Source organism: Megalobrama amblycephala, linkage group LG17 (genome assembly GCF_018812025.1).
Source record: "Megalobrama amblycephala isolate DHTTF-2021 linkage group LG17, ASM1881202v1, whole genome shotgun sequence".
NCBI lineage: Eukaryota > Metazoa > Chordata > Actinopteri > Cypriniformes > Xenocyprididae > Megalobrama > Megalobrama amblycephala.
Genome location: NC_063060.1, coordinates 1,586,731 through 1,606,004, shown reverse-complemented (window position 1 = coordinate 1,606,004; position 19,274 = coordinate 1,586,731). Strand labels below are relative to the sequence as shown.

At 34.6% G+C, this 19,274-nt stretch overlaps 1 protein-coding gene across 1 annotated transcript; it reads right to left on the bottom strand.

Annotated features, from left to right (window-relative positions):
- Positions 1 to 10,957: 10,957 nt before the first annotated feature.
- On the bottom strand, positions 10,958 to 18,429 carry LOC125250616 (RNA-binding protein MEX3B). The gene is made up of 3 exons (XM_048163289.1): positions 18,031 to 18,429; positions 17,079 to 17,567; positions 10,958 to 13,626 (listed from the first exon to the last, which is right to left on the bottom strand). Exons 2-3 carry the CDS (start codon positions 17,530 to 17,532, stop codon positions 12,287 to 12,289), a joined length of 1,794 nt encoding a protein of 597 aa, XP_048019246.1. The 5' UTR covers positions 17,533 to 17,567; positions 18,031 to 18,429; the 3' UTR covers positions 10,958 to 12,286.
- Between the last annotated feature and the right edge of the window lie 845 nt (positions 18,430 to 19,274).

The following is a 19,274-nucleotide window of genomic DNA, read 5'->3' as shown; positions in this document are numbered from 1 at the left end:
CAATTTTTTATTTTACAATGAAATATTACAATAGTAATATTTCTTATTTCATATTATATTTAATATTTTTATTTAGTAATAATAGCCAGATTTTGATGGTTTAACATTTTGTTTTGTTTTTAAATGAAGAAATTAAGAAAGTCATAAATATTACTATTGTAATTTTACACTGTTATATATAATATATATATATATATGTAAAATTATTAAATATATTTAAATATATTAAATATAGTTAAATCATAATTATATTCAGGGTTCCCACAGGTTCTTGAAATCCTTGAAAGTTTGTGAATTTGAAAAAAAAAAAATGTCAAGGCCCTGGAAAGTTTTTGAAAATAAACAAACAGGTCCTTTAAAGTGCTTGAATTTATTTTGTGCAAGAAGTTTTCTGGGTAAAAATTCCATATTATTCCCTCCGGTCCGCTAATGTGTTATTTGATTTACGTTAATTACGTGCATTAATGCTTTACGTTCAGTGTTTCCCGTGTTGAGGTACTTTGTGTCGTACGACGACATGATGTTCCCGTGCGCACGAAACTACTACGATGGTACCTCAACGTTTCACAGACGTAAACCCATGAGGCAAGAAAAAATAAAAAGCATATTCATAGATCTTAAAACTTCTGGTTACATGAGCCTAAGCTCTTTTCAATAAAATTCATGCAAAAGTTAATATGAGATCATTTTAGAACACAGTATAAAGTCTTATGCAAAACAGAAATACGACACATAGAATATCAGATCTCTGTCATATGGCCAAGAATAAATGCAAAAAGATTTTTTGCATAGTTGTGTTTGACACATGTATCTTACAAGGTAACATGATGTAACCTTGCTCTCATTTGAAACGTGTCCCACATTAAGTCCTTGAATTTTAGGGTACTGGACCTGGAAAGTCCTTGAATCTGAAGTTAACCAAGGTGTGGGAACCCTGTGTATTATTTTTGAATACTTATTTTTTAATTTACAGTGAAATACTACAATAGTAATATTTCTTATTTTATATTAAATTTAATATTTTTATTTAGTAAGAATAGTCAAAGTTTGATGGTTTAATATTTTAACATTTGAAAATCAAGAAATTAAGAGTCATAAATATTAGTATTGTAACTTTACATTGTTTTATATATATATATATATATATGTTAAATATAATTATTTAATTTATTATATTTTATTATATTTTTTCAATTCTCAATTTTTTTATTTTACAGTGAAATATTACAATAGTAATATTTGTTATTTTGTTTTATATTTCATATTTTTATTTAGCTATGGTCAATTTGACGGTTTAACATTTTAACGTTTGAAAATCAAGAAATTAAGTCAGTCATAAATATTAGTATTCTAATTTTACACTGTTTTATAAATATATATATATATATATAATAAATACATATATATATATATACAGTACAGTCCAAAAGTTTGGAACCACTAAGATTTTTAATGTTTTTAAAAGAAGTTTCGTCTGCTCACCAAGGCTACATTTATTTAATTAAAAATACAGTAAAAAACAGTAATATTGTGAAATATTATTACAATTTAAAATAACTGTTTTCTATTTGAATATATTTCACAAAGTAATTTATTCCTGTGATCAAAGCTGAATTTTCAGCATCGTTACTCCAGTCTTCAGTGTCACATGATCCTTCAGAAATCATTCTAATATGCTGATCTGCTGCTCAAGAAACATTTAATGTGTACAATTGTACAAAATATTTGTGTACAATATTTTTTTTCAGGATTATTTGATGAATAGAAAGTTCAAAAGAACAGTGTTTATCTGAAATCTAATCTTTTGTAACATTATAAATGTCTTTACTGCCACTTTTGATTGATTTAATGCATCCTTGCTGAATAAAAGTATTATTTCTTTAATTTCTTTTCAAAAAAATAAAAATAAAAATTCTTACTGACCCCAAACTTTTGAACGGTAGTGTATAATGCTACAGAAGCTTTGTATTTCAGATAAATGCTGTTCTTTTGAACTTTCTATTCATCAAGGAATCCTGAAAAAAAAAGTACACAACTGTTTTCAACATTGAAAATAATCATAAATGTTTATTGAGCAGCAAATCAGCATATTAGAATGATTTCTGAAGGATCATGTGACACTGAAGACTGGAGTAATGATGCTGAAAATTCAGCTTTGATCACAGGAATAAATTACTTTGTCAAATATATTTAAATAGTACACAGTTATTTTAAATTGTAATAATATTTCACAATATTGCTGTTTTTTACTGTATTTTTAATTAAATAAATGCAGCCTTGGTGAGCAGATGAAACTTCTTTTAAAAGCATTAAAAATCTTAGTGGTTCCAAACTTTTGGACTGTACTGTATATATATATATATATATATATATATATATATATATATATATATATTTTTTTTTTTTTTTTTTTTTTTTATATATATATTAAATATAATTACATCATTTTTTGAATACTCAATTTTTTATTTTACAGTGAAATATTACAATAGAAATATTTTTTATTTTATATTAAATTTAATAATTTTATTTAGTAATATATATATATATATATATATATATATATATATATATATATATATATATATATATATATATATATATATATATATATATATATAAAATATTATTATTATTTTATAGTCAGAAATTGCAATTTTTCCCCAAATTGTGCAGCCCTAAATGTATCATTGTAGTGTCTGGATCATCTTTCTGATCCATCAGTTGATCAATGATCCTGATTGACACTTTTATTAATCAGACTCTTGATCGCGGTGATTCTGACATGACGTGAGCGCAGCAAACGATGATGTAATATTGAGGTGATGTAATCACTGCAATACTCCTCATGATGATGTCCTTCACACGCACACACCCACAATGCATTGCGGCCTTGAGTTACCCAGAAACCCCTTCCAGATCTGTCGGTCCACCTGTGTTTTATAAATAGACTAATGAAGCGAAACACTCGGGGCTTGATTCGTTTGCGCTCTCTGGAATATTTTGCACTTTCTGCATGTCGAGTCCCGCTTTGGATCCGTCCGTCTGTCCGTCGGTCGTCGCGTCTTTTCCACACGTCTGCGTCTTCAGCATGGTAAAGATGAGCCTTACAAACACACTGTGACTCCACTGCAGAACAGACGCTGTGCATCATGGGGCTTTCGTTTCTTTGTTTGTTTGTGGTGAATCTTTTCTCTGCAGAGCGTCCCAAAATACTCAATAATTCCCGAAGGATTAACAGTGATGTTACGGCTTTATATTTCACAGACGTCCTGATGATGGTGTCAGAAGATTGTCCAAAAAACTTTAATGTCGCCTGTTTTGGTTTAACGCTCGATGCTGCTGAGAGACGTCAAAAAGCACTTTCAGGCCGACGGTATTACAAGAGAAGAGATGTTTTTGTCTGGCTGTGTCGTATTTGTAATGCTTTTCCGTGAGTCTTCTTCAATAATGCAGAATTCTAGAGCAATACACTGGACTGAAACCGGAACGGAGCGACAGCATGGATGCATTAAAGGAATAATTCACCCTGAAATGATCTTTCACACTCATGTTGTTTCAGTGCAAGTTTTGCAGTGAGAAAATGTACTCGTTTCCTCTCATTAAACTATTATAAGTCATATCAAAGACTTTAAAAACAAAAAGACAGTGCACTCATGCAATATGGGGGAATAAGCCCCGCCTTCTAAACGAAAGAGCCAATCACTGATTGGTAACATGAGAAAGAGATTTTCAGGTGAACTGTCCCTTTAAATGACTGAATCTTTTCAAACGGCTCTTGAGTCTCTGATTAATGTGGCTGGATTGAGCCATTCAGATCAGCTATTTTAGACTAAACCACAGTGCAATTAAATGTCTTTGTAAAGTTAGTTGGCGGTTTAATTTAAACTGATTTAACACGTTTACAATGCTGAGTATTTGTATCCGCACTAAATACTTTACAGTTCTGTTACTGCTGTACATACATGCTGTTCGAGAGAAGAATCAGTCGCTGTGATCGTTCATTTTTACTCTTTATACAAGTTCTTGGGCTTATTGTGAATGATTCATCAGTTCACTACATTTTTTATTTTGTATCTATTTATATCACATATACACACAATTTTTATATATATGTGCTGTCAACTTGATTAATCGTGATTAATTACATCTAACAAAAGTTTGTAAATATGCGATTTAATTGCGATTAATCATTTAACAGCACACATACATATATATATATATATATATATATATATATATACACACACTTTATATATATATTAGTGCTATCAACTCAATCGCATCTAACATTAAAATTTGTAAATATATAGCGTAAGTTTGCGAAAGTTTGTATTTATATATATGTGTATGCATATATATATATACACACACACACACACGCATATATTATATATTAACAAATTTTTGTTATATGTGATTACTTGCGATTAATCAATTTGACAGCACTAATATATATACACACACAATTGTCAACTCAATTAATCACGATTAATTGCATCTAATATTAGTTTGTAAATATATAACGGCAAAAGTTTGTAAATATTTGTGTGCATATATACTATATTATACATACAGACATAGATTGTATATTTACAAACATTCATGTTAGTTATGAATAACCGCGATTAATCGATTTGACAGCACTTATATGTATTATATACACACACACAATTTTTTATATATATTAGTGCTGTCAAATCGATTAATCGCGATTAATTGCATCTAACATGAAAGTGTATTTATTTGTGTGTATGTATATGTATATATATATATATATACATGCAAACACATATATAAATATTTACAAACTTTCGCATATTATATATTTACTAACTTTAATGTTAGATGTGATTAATCGCGATTAATCGATTTGACAGCACTAATATATAATATATACATAATTTTTTATATATATTAGTGCTGTCAAATCGATTAATCGCGATTAATCACATCTAACATTAAAGTTTGTAAATATGTGTGTGTATTTATATATATATTATAATATAATATTAACACACATATATATATATTTACAAACTTTCGCATATTATATATTTACAAACTTTAATGTTAGATGCGATTAATCGATTTGACAACACTATATATATATAAAATAGTGGCACCTCTAATTTTTTTCATTCATTCATCATTGATATACTATTATAGTTTTTGTTAATATTTCTGTTTTCATTTTAATTTTAGTTAAAGTTTTAGTAATGTAGTAGTGTTTTTTTTTATTTTCTTTAAATACGTCTATATAGTTAAGTTTTGGTTAGTACTTTTATAACAACACATATTTTATTTTATTTCAGATCATGTTTATTCTATTTCAAGTAATGAAAGTGTTTTTATGCTTTTAGTTACCAATAACCCTTGTTAACGTTACAGCATTTTATGTTGACTTTAAGAGCCGCATCTTTAGCGTGTTGTAGAAAATACGAGTTGTTTTTCAAACAAGCTTTAAGATCACTCTCTGCTCGATTTGCTTTGAACCAAACGCAGCGCAGCCATTGAATGTTGATTCACACGAGCCTTGACGAGAGAGAGACGGCAGAGACGTGATTTAAAACACTTTACACACACATGCTGAAGCACAAACGGGCATGAAGAGACTCATATGCATGCATGCATGCCCGCAGACGCTGTGAATAAAACCAAGTGCATGATGGGAAACCCAGTAAATCGTGCCAGCACGTGTCTCAATGTTAACCTGCCACAAACTGACCGATCCGATTGATTTTCCTCTTTCACTGTTTGTTTTTCAAAAGAAGAGCTTGTGAATAATGTCTCTGATGTTCAAGGTGTTGGCATGAGTGGGTGTTTTTATACCGGGATGTTTCTAATTTTCGTTTTTAACCATTTTGATTGTTCTTAATGAGGATGATAGTGGATTACTGCAGCATTTGCTTCCTATTAAAAATAATAATGATCAACTGACTCTGTGTTTCTTATTAAAAACCTGCTTCAATAGAGAAACAAGGTTTACTAAACTTGAGGACAAAAATTAATATAAAATGTCCAAGTCATGGGAAAATTGTGTTTGGGTCAAAATATGGTGACAAATGTGAGTCTTGAAAAAGGTTCCAAACATTCAAGACACCAGAGAAAAGGCATTTTATAATAACGATTATGAATTAATATGAAAAAGTCTTTGTTTTGGACATATTTTTGGTCATTAGTGTTTTCCACGTTAAAACTTTATACTGTAAAAATACAAAAAGTCATGAGAAAGTGCTTCCAAGGTCAAAGGTCAGCGTAACCAGAAGCTTTTCAAATGTGCATATGGTGATTTTTCCCATCATACTGAAAAAGTTCATTTAAAAAGATTTTTTTTATATGGTTAATTTCAACACTGGTGTTATATTGTTTAATGTTTGTGAAGAATTTTCATTGAAAAAAGTTCAAATAATTTTACATTCAAAATACACTTACATTTAATGTAATTATTGACTATCCGAACAGACATAAATACCTTAATTTAAGAAAATCCAAAAATATAAAAAAGTTGTCCCTTATGACTAGTAATAACTCCAGATCTTAAATACCATCAGCTTTACAGGAGAAAAAAACTGTTTTTATTATTATTATTTTAAAGAATGGGGTTTAAAACAAAGTAAAAACATCCAACTTAAATAGTTTTATATTTTGAATTTCCCAAAAATATTTAAGATAAAAATAAGCCAGAATTTTCTGTGGTAACCTAGAAAATAAAAGAAAAAATTTTCATTAAAAAATAGCAGCTAAGAACATTTTGTATTGTACGGAAGAGGATTAGGGCCAAGCAATAATAAAAAATTAAAACCATATCAAGATTAAAGTTGTTAAATTACGAGAAAAAAGTCGTTAAATTACGAGAAAAAATTCGTTAAATGATGAGAAAAATGTCGTTAAATTTCGAGAAAAAAGTCGAGATAAAATTGAGAATAAAGTCATTAAATTACGAGAAAAAAGTCGTTAAAATTACGAGAACAAATTCGTTAAAATTACGAGAACAAATTCGTCAAATGATGAGAAAAAACTCGTTAAATTTCGAGAAAGTCGAGATGAAATGTTGAGAATAAACTTATTAAATTATGAGAAAAATGTCGTTAAATTTCGAGAAAAAAGTCGAGATAAAATGTTGAGAATAAACTCATTAAATTATGAGAAAAAGTTGTTAAATTACGAGAACAAATCTGTTAAATTCTCATAATTTAATGACTAACATTTTATCTCGACTTTTTTCTCGAAATTTAACGACATTCTCATAATTTAACGAATTTGTTCTCGTAATTTAATGACTTTATTCTCATAATTTAATGACTTTAACATTTTATCTCGACTTTTTTCTCGAAATTTAACAACATTTTCTCATAATTTAACGAATTTGTTCTCGTAATTTAATGACTTTTTTCTTGTAATTTAATGAGTTCTGTATTCTCAACATTCTCAACATATCTCAACCTTTTTCTCGAAATTTAACAAGTTTTTTCTCGAAATTTAACAAGTTTATTCTCAACATTTTATTTCAACTTTTTTCTCGAAATTTAACAACTTTAATCTCGAGATGGTTTTATTTTTTTATTATTGCTTGGCCCTAATCCTCTTCCGTAGTATTGCCAAAAATGTCAACACAAAAAAAGAACTTTATTTTTGTTTCTTGATCACCACAGAAATTATTTTGACAAAGTTTTCATCTTAATATTAAGTATTTTTGGGAATACACAATATTTCTTGAGGTGTTGGGTGAATCTGGTTATATTACTGACGACAGGAATCACATCAATAACAACCAGACGCCGTTCCACCCAAAACAGAAGTTTGACCTCAAAAAGGTATTTTATACAGGGCAGAGTTTGCTGAAGTAAAACAGCTTTACTAATAGTTACGTCACATGACACGCCCCACAATTCTCCAATGTCAATCTGTGGTGAAAAGTGGAACTGCTTTTCACAGACTGATGACGACACATTTTAATGGTCATCAATATCGTAAATCCTGCAAAATAATTTTTTTAATTTAATTTGTTTAAAAACACCCTCACGCTGCTGCTAGTTGGCATGTGAAGGTAAATCTACTTTCATGTAGTTCTATTATCCCACAAAACACAAAACTTTTAATATCATTGCGCACAGAAAGGAAGACACGAATACAAAGGTTTATTGTTTTACAGTACAAAAACAAAAACAAAAAAAAAAACAAGATTTTATTAAAGAAGCATAAAAAATAAAACTCTTGATACATTTCTTATAACCGTCAAGTCAGCTCAAATTATACGTGTATAGAATTGTTCCAGCTCACGGTTAAAAGGTCCATAAACTTTCAAATAAAATATATTTCAATTTTAAATTTCTTCAATAATTTTTTCTCATTTTGTTATAAATTGCCTATATGTTGCACACAGGAAAACAGAAATATGGAAAATAAAGATAAATTTGCTGTAATAAAAGGGTCACATTATAATCTGGGATATTTATGTCAAGGTAAGCAAATAAATTGTAAAAATAAAATGTGTAAAAAAGTTTGTTTTTTTTGTCTTTTCATTTTTAGAAAATTATTAGCTAATGCCTCATGGCTTCAAGACATGCAGAGTTTAACTTACAAATAATGATACATGTTTTAAAAACTACATTAACCTTTTTCAGTTGAACTTTTTGAAAACAAATCCCAATGATTGTATTCAGGATATTTACAATTAGGCCTGAAAGTCTTATTGAAATAACTTTTGGTTCTGCGTACAAAAAGGATTAAAGCGAACGTAAAAACGAAAGGAGAGCAAGTTCAGGGCAAAAATGATTCATGGGAAAAACAGTGTCTGAATTCATTCCGATGCAAAACTGCCTGAGATTCGCCTCAGTGAACCCTGTTCAAAGGGAAACGATTCAACTTCAGGTCTGTGGTGTCGATCCCAAAAAATCATGACCGATTCTTCACTGACCTTCATCGCCAAAACACGTCACAGACACACACAAGTGAAAAACTACAGGACGTTCAGCTAGTTTCTTGTACCTTGTAACCAGTTACACTAAATCAGATTCTGGGGAAAGAAAAGGAAAAGACCGGCTCAGATATACGACGCGGCTCTCTGTACAAATACTCTGACGGTTATCGCTCGTCCGAAGCGATTCACTAAACTGGAAGAGCGGAGAAGGTTCGTCACAATCTTCGTTTCTCGGCAGCGAGTTTCGCCACCAAGGCACCGTTTACTGCCCTCGAATTCTGGCACTATCGATCATGTTTAATAATCTTCAACACGCCAAAGAAAGAAGGAAACTATGGAAGCTCGTTTCTGCCACTGGATAAAAAAATAAAAAGAGGTAATTGTGACTTATCTCGCAATTCTGACTTTATAACCTGCAAAAAAAAGTATGTCTTTTTTCCCTTAGAATTTGACTTTATATGTCGCAATTCTATTTTCTTGCAATTGAGTTTATATCTCACATTTCTGCTTTTTCTCCCAATTCTTTTTTTCCCCCTCGCAATTCTTACTTTTTTCTCAATTCTTTTTTCTCGCAATTGAGTTTATATCTCGCAATTCTGTTTTTTCTCACAATTCTTGCCATTTTAAACTTGCACTTTTCAGAAAAAGTCAATTTCGAGAAAAAAAGACGAGATCGCAATTAAGAAAAAAAAAAGAATTGCAAGAAAAAAAAGAATCTGGACAAACTTGCAATTGGGAGAAAAAAAAACATCAGAATTTATAGTTCACATTTTTTTCCTCGCAATTGAGTTTCTCTCTCACATTTCTGCTTTTTCTCACAATTCTTTTTTTTCCCTCGCAATTCTTACTTTTTTCCTCAATTCTTTTTTCTCGCAATTGGACTTTATATCTCGCAATTCTTTTTTCTCACAATTGAGTTTAAATCTCGCAATTCTGGTTTTTCTCACAATTCTTGCCATTTTAAACTTGCACTTTTCAGAAAAAGTCAATTTCGAGAAAAAAAGAATTGAGATCGCAATTAAGAAAAAAAAAAAAAGAATTGCAAGAAAAAAAGAATCTGGACAAACTAGCAATTGTGAGAAAAAAAACATCAGAATTTATAGTTCACATTTTTTTCCTCGCAATTAAGTTTCTCTCTCACATTTCTGCTTTTTCTCACAATTCTTTTTTTTCCTCGCAATTCTTACTTTTTTCCTCAATTTTTTCCTCACAATTGAGTTTAAATCTTGCAATTCTGGTTTTTCTCACAATTCTTGCAATTTTAAACTTGCACTTGTGAGAAAAAGTCAGAATTTCGAGAAAAAAGAATTGAGATCGCAATTAAGAAAAAAAATTGCAAGAAAAAAAGAATCTGGACAAACTTGCAATTGTGAGAAAAAAAACATCAGAATTTATAGTTCACATTTTTTTCTCGCAATTGCGAGTTTATATCCAGCGATTCTGAGAAAAGACAATATTGAGATATAAACTCGCAATTGCGAGAAAAAAAATCTATTGTGAGAAAAATAATTGCTGGTTATAAACTCGCAATTGCGAGAAAAGGTCAGAATTGCGAGATATAAACTTGTAATTTTGAGAAAATAGAATTTCTAAAAAAATTTCTAGTTCTCGCAATTTTTCACAATTCTGACTCCTCACAATTGCGAGTTTATATCCAGTGATTCTGAAAAAAGAAAATTACAATTGCGAGAACATTTATTTATTTTTTTTTTAAAATAAGAATTGCGAGAAAAATAATTACTGGATATAAACTCGCACTTGCGAGAAAAAGAATTGTGAGAAAAGAGAATAAGATATAAACTCACAATTTTGAGAAAAAAAAAATCTAAATTGCGAGAAAAAGAATCGCTGAATTGAGAAAAAAAAATTCGTAATTTCGTAATTTTCGTAATTTTTTTCTCGGAATTGCTAGTTTATATTCAGCGATTCTAAGAAAAGACAATATTGAGATATAAACTCGCAATTGCGAGAAAGTCAAAATTGCACAAGAAAAAGTAATTGTGAGAGAAAAAAAAAGTCAGAATTTCGAGAAAAATAATTGCTTAATAGAAACTTGCAATTACAAGAAAAAAGCGAGCTCTCTTTTAAATTGTTTTATTTTATGGCAGAAACGAGCTTCCATAGGAAACAGCGAGTCAAATGAGGAAAAACGGGTTGCGTGATCTTACACACGTCTAGAGAAAAAAACCTGTACAAATCATGCAAACCAACCATAATTTAAAACAAAAGACACTTTCATTTTCACTCTTTCAGATGTCAAAAAGTCCCTTGCGTTTATCACTAAAACGTACGGAAGCCCTGCGTGATTTAGCTGCCACACGGACTCAGTCGGGACCAAACATCCTGTTTATTAGCGTTTCGAAAACGCGGGATGACCTGAAGTGTAGTGTGTAACCGGAAGCCCTTTAGAGTGTGAATTCATGGCTTGTCACGTAAAAACCTTTCAGCGGGGCTACAGATTCATCACGTTCACAGGCAAACCACGGCGGGACTAAGTGCGGGATGCGATCGGGAACGCTTTAACCTCTTACGAGGGCCGGAAGACACTTTTACTCCAGCGAAAGAACATTTCAATGTGTCGCAGTGCACAAAATGCGATGGCTCTACAACTCAATCTCTCTCTCACACACACACACACACACACACACACACTCACTCACAACAAAGAGAAACATTCACGTAAAGTTAACAAAGACCTCTTTTAAGTCATGTGGTTTGATAGAGGGCGCCGTTCACGTCGCAGAAGCGTAACAGATGAAGTCTCCACACGTCCATGTTTAACTGTAAATACCAGCGACCCTGTTTCAGGAGTGTAGATTGTTGGAATGAACGTGACGTTCGTCCCTAAAGCATCGACGATGAGGACGCACAGGAGCATGAACGTTTTTTAAGGTAGTGTGGCAAAAAAATGCACGGTTATGATATTTATAACATGTACTATTCTATTAGATTCAACATCAACTAGTACATCAGATACGTATAAATATTAAGTGTTACATTAATATCTCTCATGTTTTGGTCTAAATGAACGCAGTCTTGCGTTTTACGCTGCCGCCGTCGACTGCATTTAAAAACAGAATGCGGAATCTTTAAAAAATAATTTAAAAAACGACCGCAGCGGCAACCCTCTAAAAACAAATGCAGCGTAAAAGTCGAAAAATATCTGCGAGTAGAAAAAGTCCGAAGCATGAATGGAAAAAACCCATCGGATATGAACACGAACGGCTAGGATTACGCAAGTACTTGAGTGGGTAATAGTCATTTTCGTTTCATCGTCATCATTGTTATTATTATTATTATTGTTGTCAATAAATCAGAATAGTGTCATATCTATTAATTACTGTCAATCCTATGAAGGCAGTCTTAGGAGAAGATCCGGATGCACTGCGTGGCAGGAGTGTGGCACACGGGACACTCGGGCTCTTGCGACTGACAGATCTGCCCGGCGCAGTCCATGCAGAAGAGGTTGTGCCCGCATGGGACCAGCGCAGCCGTCACTTCGCTCTCGCAGCACACGTAACAGTCTCGAGGCACCATTCCAGCCAGGGCGCCCGCTTTCAGGCGACCCAACATGGTCGAAGCAATGCCGACTCCGCTGCCGCCACCTTCAGAGTCAGTTGGCGAGCCACCCGGGAGCGAAGAAGCCGAGCAGGACGAGTAACCGGTGGTGCTTCCGCCGCTGCTGCTGCTGCTCCCGCCCGAGAACGAGCCGCCGCCACCCGTCTGCAGCCAGGAGAGGGCGCTGAGGGGGTCGCTTTGAGCACGGCGGGCCAATGGGTGATCAGGGTCGGGCGATAGACGCGGGGTTACGGCTCCGCCGCTGAGCCCGCTGCTGTTGCGCCGAACCGGCGGCTGCTGCTGCTGCTTTGCGCCGTTCACAAACGGAGCCCAGATGTTGGCGGCGGCGAATTCAAAACCCAAATCTTCCGACGTCGTCGCCGGCAAATTCGGAGTGGAATCGCCAGCGAAGGAGAAGCTCCCGCCGGCGCTGCTCGTGCTGAAGGGGCTCGTGGGGCTCCCGCCGTCTGCCGCCCGGCGCGTCACCGAGAACGAGTCTGCGCCGTTGGATAACGACATTTTGCGGGTGGAATGGTGAAGATGTGATGGCGGTGGAGGCGGCGGCGGAGGAGGAGGTGGTGCCGAATGAGTCGCACGCGACCAAAGCGCGCCGCCGAACCCGAGCGACCCGAGCCCTTCTAAACTCACATCCGTCCCGTTGCTGTGGAAGTCATTATCGCCTTGGAGGTCGACGAACGCGCCCGTGCGCAACGTGATGTGCGTTTCGATCTCCTCTCGCGCGCGGTCGACGTTCTCCGGCATCCCGGTGACCTCAAACACGGGGTCTTTCTCTCGGCTCGGCGTCACGATGTAGGTGTGCGTCTGCTGCTGGATGCGTTTGATCGTGGCTCCTTTGGGTCCCACCACGAGACCCACGACTCTGTAGGGAACGCGCACCTGGATGGTGGTCTGTCCCGGGAGGTTCGGAGGGCCGGGAAGCGATCCGCTCGTGCCAGGCCCGCTTGCGCCCGCTTTGCAGCGCGAGGCTCGTATCATGGAGAAGTGCTCGGCTGCCGAGACGATCTCGCGCTTGGCCATTTCCACGTCTTCGCGGCGGCCCGTCACGATGAACACGGGATCTTCTCCTCTCACGGGGGTTTTGATGTAGGTGTTTGTTTTTGCACGCAATGCTTTGATCTTGCAACCTGCAGAAACAACCAGAGAAAGACATTATAAACTAGAAGCAGGGTTCGTACACGTTTTTAGCAATACATTTTCCATTACTTTTTTCATGTTCCATGAAAGTTTATGCATACATGTAAAATAAGAATAAAAATACACTAAAATTACATCTTAACTAAAATCAATGACTATTAATGCAATTTGTTTGCAATGCCAAGTATTGTCATTTGTTTAACCAATATTATCATTATAACATTTTCTGTTATAGATGTGTGAAACAAATTTCTATTGCTTCTCCAAAACTTTCTGGGTTTATTTATGTTTCCCAAAATTGCTGAAAATTGCTATTTTTAAATACCATGACTTTTGCAGGTTTTTCATAACCCTATAAAAGTTTAAAACTGGCAATAAAATGTTTATTTATTATAATACAAATGCAGTTGAAATTAATTTAGAAGTGGCATGTTTTAATACAAATATATTAATAAAAAAAATTATGCAGAATATATAATTTGTTGATGCACTCACCATTAACATTTTAAATATTTGAGACAACATGGTTAATTTTAAAAAATTTGAAAATTCATTCATCACACCACAAGACCATTAAATAAATTAGCAAGGATGAAAAGGTATAAAAAAGCAACAAGGAAATAGACAGACATTAATAAATGTATATATTATAATTATTAATAATATTCCAAAATGACTACATTCAAAGTCAATAATTGTGACACTTTATTGATCATAATAAGTGTATAATCAAATAAAGCCCAAATAAATATCTGTAAGGATTAAAATGAGCCACAATCTACTTAAACTTAACTTTTTTTTTTAAATACTTGGGTATATAGCATTATTAATTAATTATATTAATTAGTAGTAGCATGCTACAGTTTTAAAGAAATCATGAAGATGACATTTTTTAATTAAATCAATTATATAATATTAAATTATTATTTTAATGAGCTTATTTAAAGACTATATGGTATCTGTAATTTTTTACATTTATTTACATCACACCACAGGACCATTTTAATAAACCAGCAAATATAAATGGTTTGTTTTAGGCAAATTTATACATGTTTGCATCAATAATTCCAGTATATTATTGATAATTAAAGCCAATTACAGTGACACTGACACTGACTATCATAAAGTGCATAACCAGGTTTTTTTCAGTAGTGTTATGCTATAAAAAAAATTTTTTTAATGAGCTCATATTAATTAACAAGCTACATGGTATATCTATACTTTATAAAATTAATTTTTCAGGACTATTAAAAAAAAAAAAAAAGGCAACAGGCTAAATAAAGTATAAAAAGAAAATATGCATCTGTAAATGAGTACATAACATTTCCAGTATATTATTATTAATAACAGTGACACTTCTTTCGTAATTGTATAACCAGGTCACATAAAGCCAGCAAGTATAGCATTTAAACGACTCAAAATGTGCTCAAACTGTCCCGTACATGAATAATAAAGTGCAAAATAAAGAAGTGAAACACATTCGCGTCGACTGTCTCGCAGCTCAGATGTTTTCATTGTCATCATGCAGCAGACAGAGGCGCACTGTTCCTTTAAATCCGCACGGCTTACTTTACTCAGCCAATGGCGCGCGTGCTCTGTGATGTCATAGCGCGAGCCCGAACGCATGGCATTTCAAACAAAGAGAACAATGCCGCGCCGAGCCAAACCTCGCGCCGCTCGTATAAATCACATTTGTTTTACATAAACGCACATAATGCATGGACTCAACTCAACTAGTTTGGCAAATAAGCGCATCAGACGGCGCGCGAGCTGAAATATACACCGCCCAGAGCCCTAGTGTGCATACTCGGCCCCGCATACTTGCATAACTCATATCCTCACATGACCCCTGTGCATGCTTCACAGCGGATGCTGAACCAAACGCAATCAGAGATCAATAATCAGCAGACAGGGAGATGGGCGTGAGGCCCATGAATCCGCATCGGTCGATACGAGTCTCTTTTGTCTGGTTTAGAGCGCGAGACACGTCTCCCCCCCCCTCCCCAAACCAATCCCCTCCTCCACCCACAGACCAACAACATCCAACCGAGCCTCCATTGACACACTACAGATGTTTATAAAGATCAAAAATCCGCCAAAACGCGAAAAAAGTATGAAAACACGCATGCATGCGCGCGTGCAAAAACAATAACAGAAGCGTAACAGAATGCATATGCAGCTAACCGCTCACTTCTGCTCATAATGCTTACTTATTGTTCTGATGCATTTGCATTGTTTATGATGTCTAGGAAACAGAACGGAAGAATGAATCTCAGTAAATATTCAAATCACACATTTTGCATGTAATCTCAGACATGAATAACACTAATAAAGTGATGCTTTCCCTGTTGTTCACTATGGAACAAAGAATTTAGGTAAACATTCACATTTTCAGTGCAACTAACAACCTCAGACATGACTGATACTGTGTTTTATTGTTCAAATGCATTGCATTTATTGTTTAGAATCTCTTGGAACATAAATCTTAATAAAATGTAAATAACTGTAGTTACTTGCATGCAAAATATTAATATTTTAATGTTCCAAGAGAGTATAAACAATAAATGCAATGCATTTGAACAATAGGAAAGCATTGCATTTAGTTATTTTTTTTATTTATTTGATCACTGAACAATCTCAGACATGAATGATACTAGTTTTATTGTTCAAATGCATTGCATTTATTGTTTATACTCTCTTGGAGCATAACTAGTTGTTAAAATATGAATATTTTGCATGCAAATAACTACTTGCAATGCTTTCCTTTTGTTGCAAGTAGTCATTTGCACCCAAAATATTAATATTTTAGTAACTAGTTATGTTCCAAGAGAGTATAAACAATAAATGCAATGCATTTGAACAATAGGAAAGCATTGCAATTATTTATTTGATCGCTTTACAATCTCAGACATGAATGATAATAGTTTTATTGTTGTTCAAATGCATTGCATTTATTGTTTATACTCTCTTGGAACATAACCAGTTATTAAAATATGAACATTTTGCATGCAAATAACTACTTGGAATGCTTTCCTTTTGTTCAAGTAGTGCAAAATATTCATATTTTAATGTTCCAAGAGAGTGTAAACAATAAATGCAATGCATCTGAACAATAGGAAAGCATTGCATTTATTTATTTGATCACTGAAAAATCTCAGACATGAATGATGCTAGTTTTATTGTTCAAATGCAATGCATTTATTGTTATTAACAGAAATAGTTATTGAAATATGAATATTTTGCATGCACACAACTACTTGCAATGCTTTTCTTTTGTTCAGATGCATTGCAAGTAGTGCAAAATATTCATATTTTAATAACTATTTATGTTAACACCAATAAATGCAATGCATTTTGAACAATAGGAACGCATTGCATTCATCTCAAACAGGAATAACACCACTAAAGCGATTGTTTATGAACATTTTTTAGTCAATATTACCTTGTCTTCCGACAATCTCCGCCACATGCTCTGATGTGGGCACGGGCACGCACTCGGTCATGTTGACACTTCTCTTGCGGAGCACCGCGCTTTGTTCCCCGAGGATGGAGGAGTGCGGGCTGGCCATGTGGTATCCGCCGCCCGAGCCCGAGCCGTAGTACTCCGGGGAGGGCGAGCACGAGCTGGGCGATTCCCGCGAGCCGTTCGAGTGCTCGAGCATCTGCAGGTCGACGTAGCCACCACCTCCGTTGCAGTTCTCCCCGGGTGAGGTCCCGTCCAGACAGTCGACCTTCTCCATCGCCATGAGTGACAGCTGATCCAGGGCGAAGCGCAGCGCCTCCTGATGGTCCTCGTCCCGGGACTCGTGCTCGGTCTCCCGGCCGCTGGACTGGCTGCTGCTGCTCACCACCATCTCGTGATCCATGATGTCAGGATGAAACAAGGGACTGGGCATAGTAATCCCCGCGTGCACATCAGACACCGCGCTTTCTAGGAGAAAAACACATTGAAAAGCATGAGAAGTGACACAAACCAGTGATTATTGACGCGCGCGCAGTTTGAGCCCCTAAAGCGAGCGCGCGTGTTGTTCTCCAGCGCTCCATGCCTCGCGTCTCTTTTGTCTTTATTGTTTGTGCTCTTTAGCTCCGCGCGCGCGTTACAGTCTCATAACCCGGTTGTATTTCATGACAAGCGGCCGTTATTACGCAGAGTTCATGGCGGCAACCTGCCGCGTGTCATCGCGACGCTAAATCGGTTTAATTGTGAGTTTGGAGAGAAATATCGCGCTTGGAAGCGAAGTGTTGTTAGCCGCGCCGCTAACCGGAGATGATCAGTCACATTGTCGCCTTTGTTTGTGGATCTCCGCCGCGCGCACCACGCGCACAGTCAAACCGGGCGTTACGGAACCGGGCGAAAAGGAAAGTCGGGTTGAATAGAGTGCCGAGAGCCTCACCTTATGTCCTCCGCGCCGCTCGCCGCGCTTCTCTCGTGTTTTCTGGAGGATGAGGGTGATGGTGGTGATGCTAACCGCTAGCGGAGCTGCTAATTGTTGGGGGGCGTTGGAGAAAAAGACTCGTTTTAAAAGCATCCGCGGTGAAAATCAAACTCCAGCGCGCGTTTAAATCACGCGTCCCGCCTCGGCACCGCTCTGCTCATTGTTTTCTGGCCGTTTTGACGCGTGGAACGCTTGAGAGGAGTAGAGCTCTTTCTGCCGTTCCTCCGGTCCGCCGTCTTTGTCTGTCTGTGTGCAGACGCACGCCACGCTCGCGCTCTCTCTCTCTCTCTCTCTCTCTCTCCAGTCTCGCTCACACGCGCTGACGTCACCCGGCGCACAACAATGGGTTCAAAGGCCACGCGCTTATTCACATAATAAGAAAAGAGTTAAAATATGTGATTTAGTAATTTAATATATTTATATAATGTTTAGGCTGCATGTTTTGCAGTTCTGATTATTACATACAATATTTTATTGCTAATAGCATAATTTTATTTCTCTGTGCAGCACTTTGGTCGTTATTAAATGTGCTATATAAATAAATTAAACAAACTACATTGACTATGTTTTAAGTTTAATAAAAATATAATTGAAATAAAATAAAAAAGGCCACGCTTTGCGCTTCTGGAGCGATTATTTTTTTCCTAAATTAATATTCTGATAATATACGTCATGGCCTATTTATATATATATATATATATATATATATATATATATATATATATATATATGGCCTATTTAATATATTAAATATATTAATATAATATGTTTAGGCCTATTTATACATAATTCTATCTAATTAAAAAATATTCATAAATACATTTATTCATAAATATTCTATTAAAATGCATACATATTTAATTATGTACTAAATACGTTATAAATATTTTACTAAAATTTAATACGGAGAGCATATGTATATAATTAAACATTTAATTAATTAAATGGTGACAAAGTGGCGACTCATTGGTTGTTTATATATGTAGCCTATATATATGAAATTATTTGTATTTAAATCAGGAAAAACAAGATATATATATATATATATATATATATATATATATATATATATATATATATATATATATATATAATGACCCAGTTTTTAAGTGCAAATAAATAAATTTTGTATTATTTACTTTTATACTTTTTACTTTTATAAATACTTCAATAGGTATTAATAATATGGAAAAGCATATGTA

Coding starts and splice junctions, on each gene's coding strand:
- LOC125250616 (XM_048163289.1), bottom strand. CDS start 17,532: ATGCCCAGTCCCTTGTTTCATCCTGACATCATGGATCACGAGATGGTG. Junction 13,627..17,078: donor GGAGATTGTCGGAAGACAAG/GTAATATTGACT, acceptor TTGTTTCTGCAG/GTTGCAAGATCAAAGCATTG.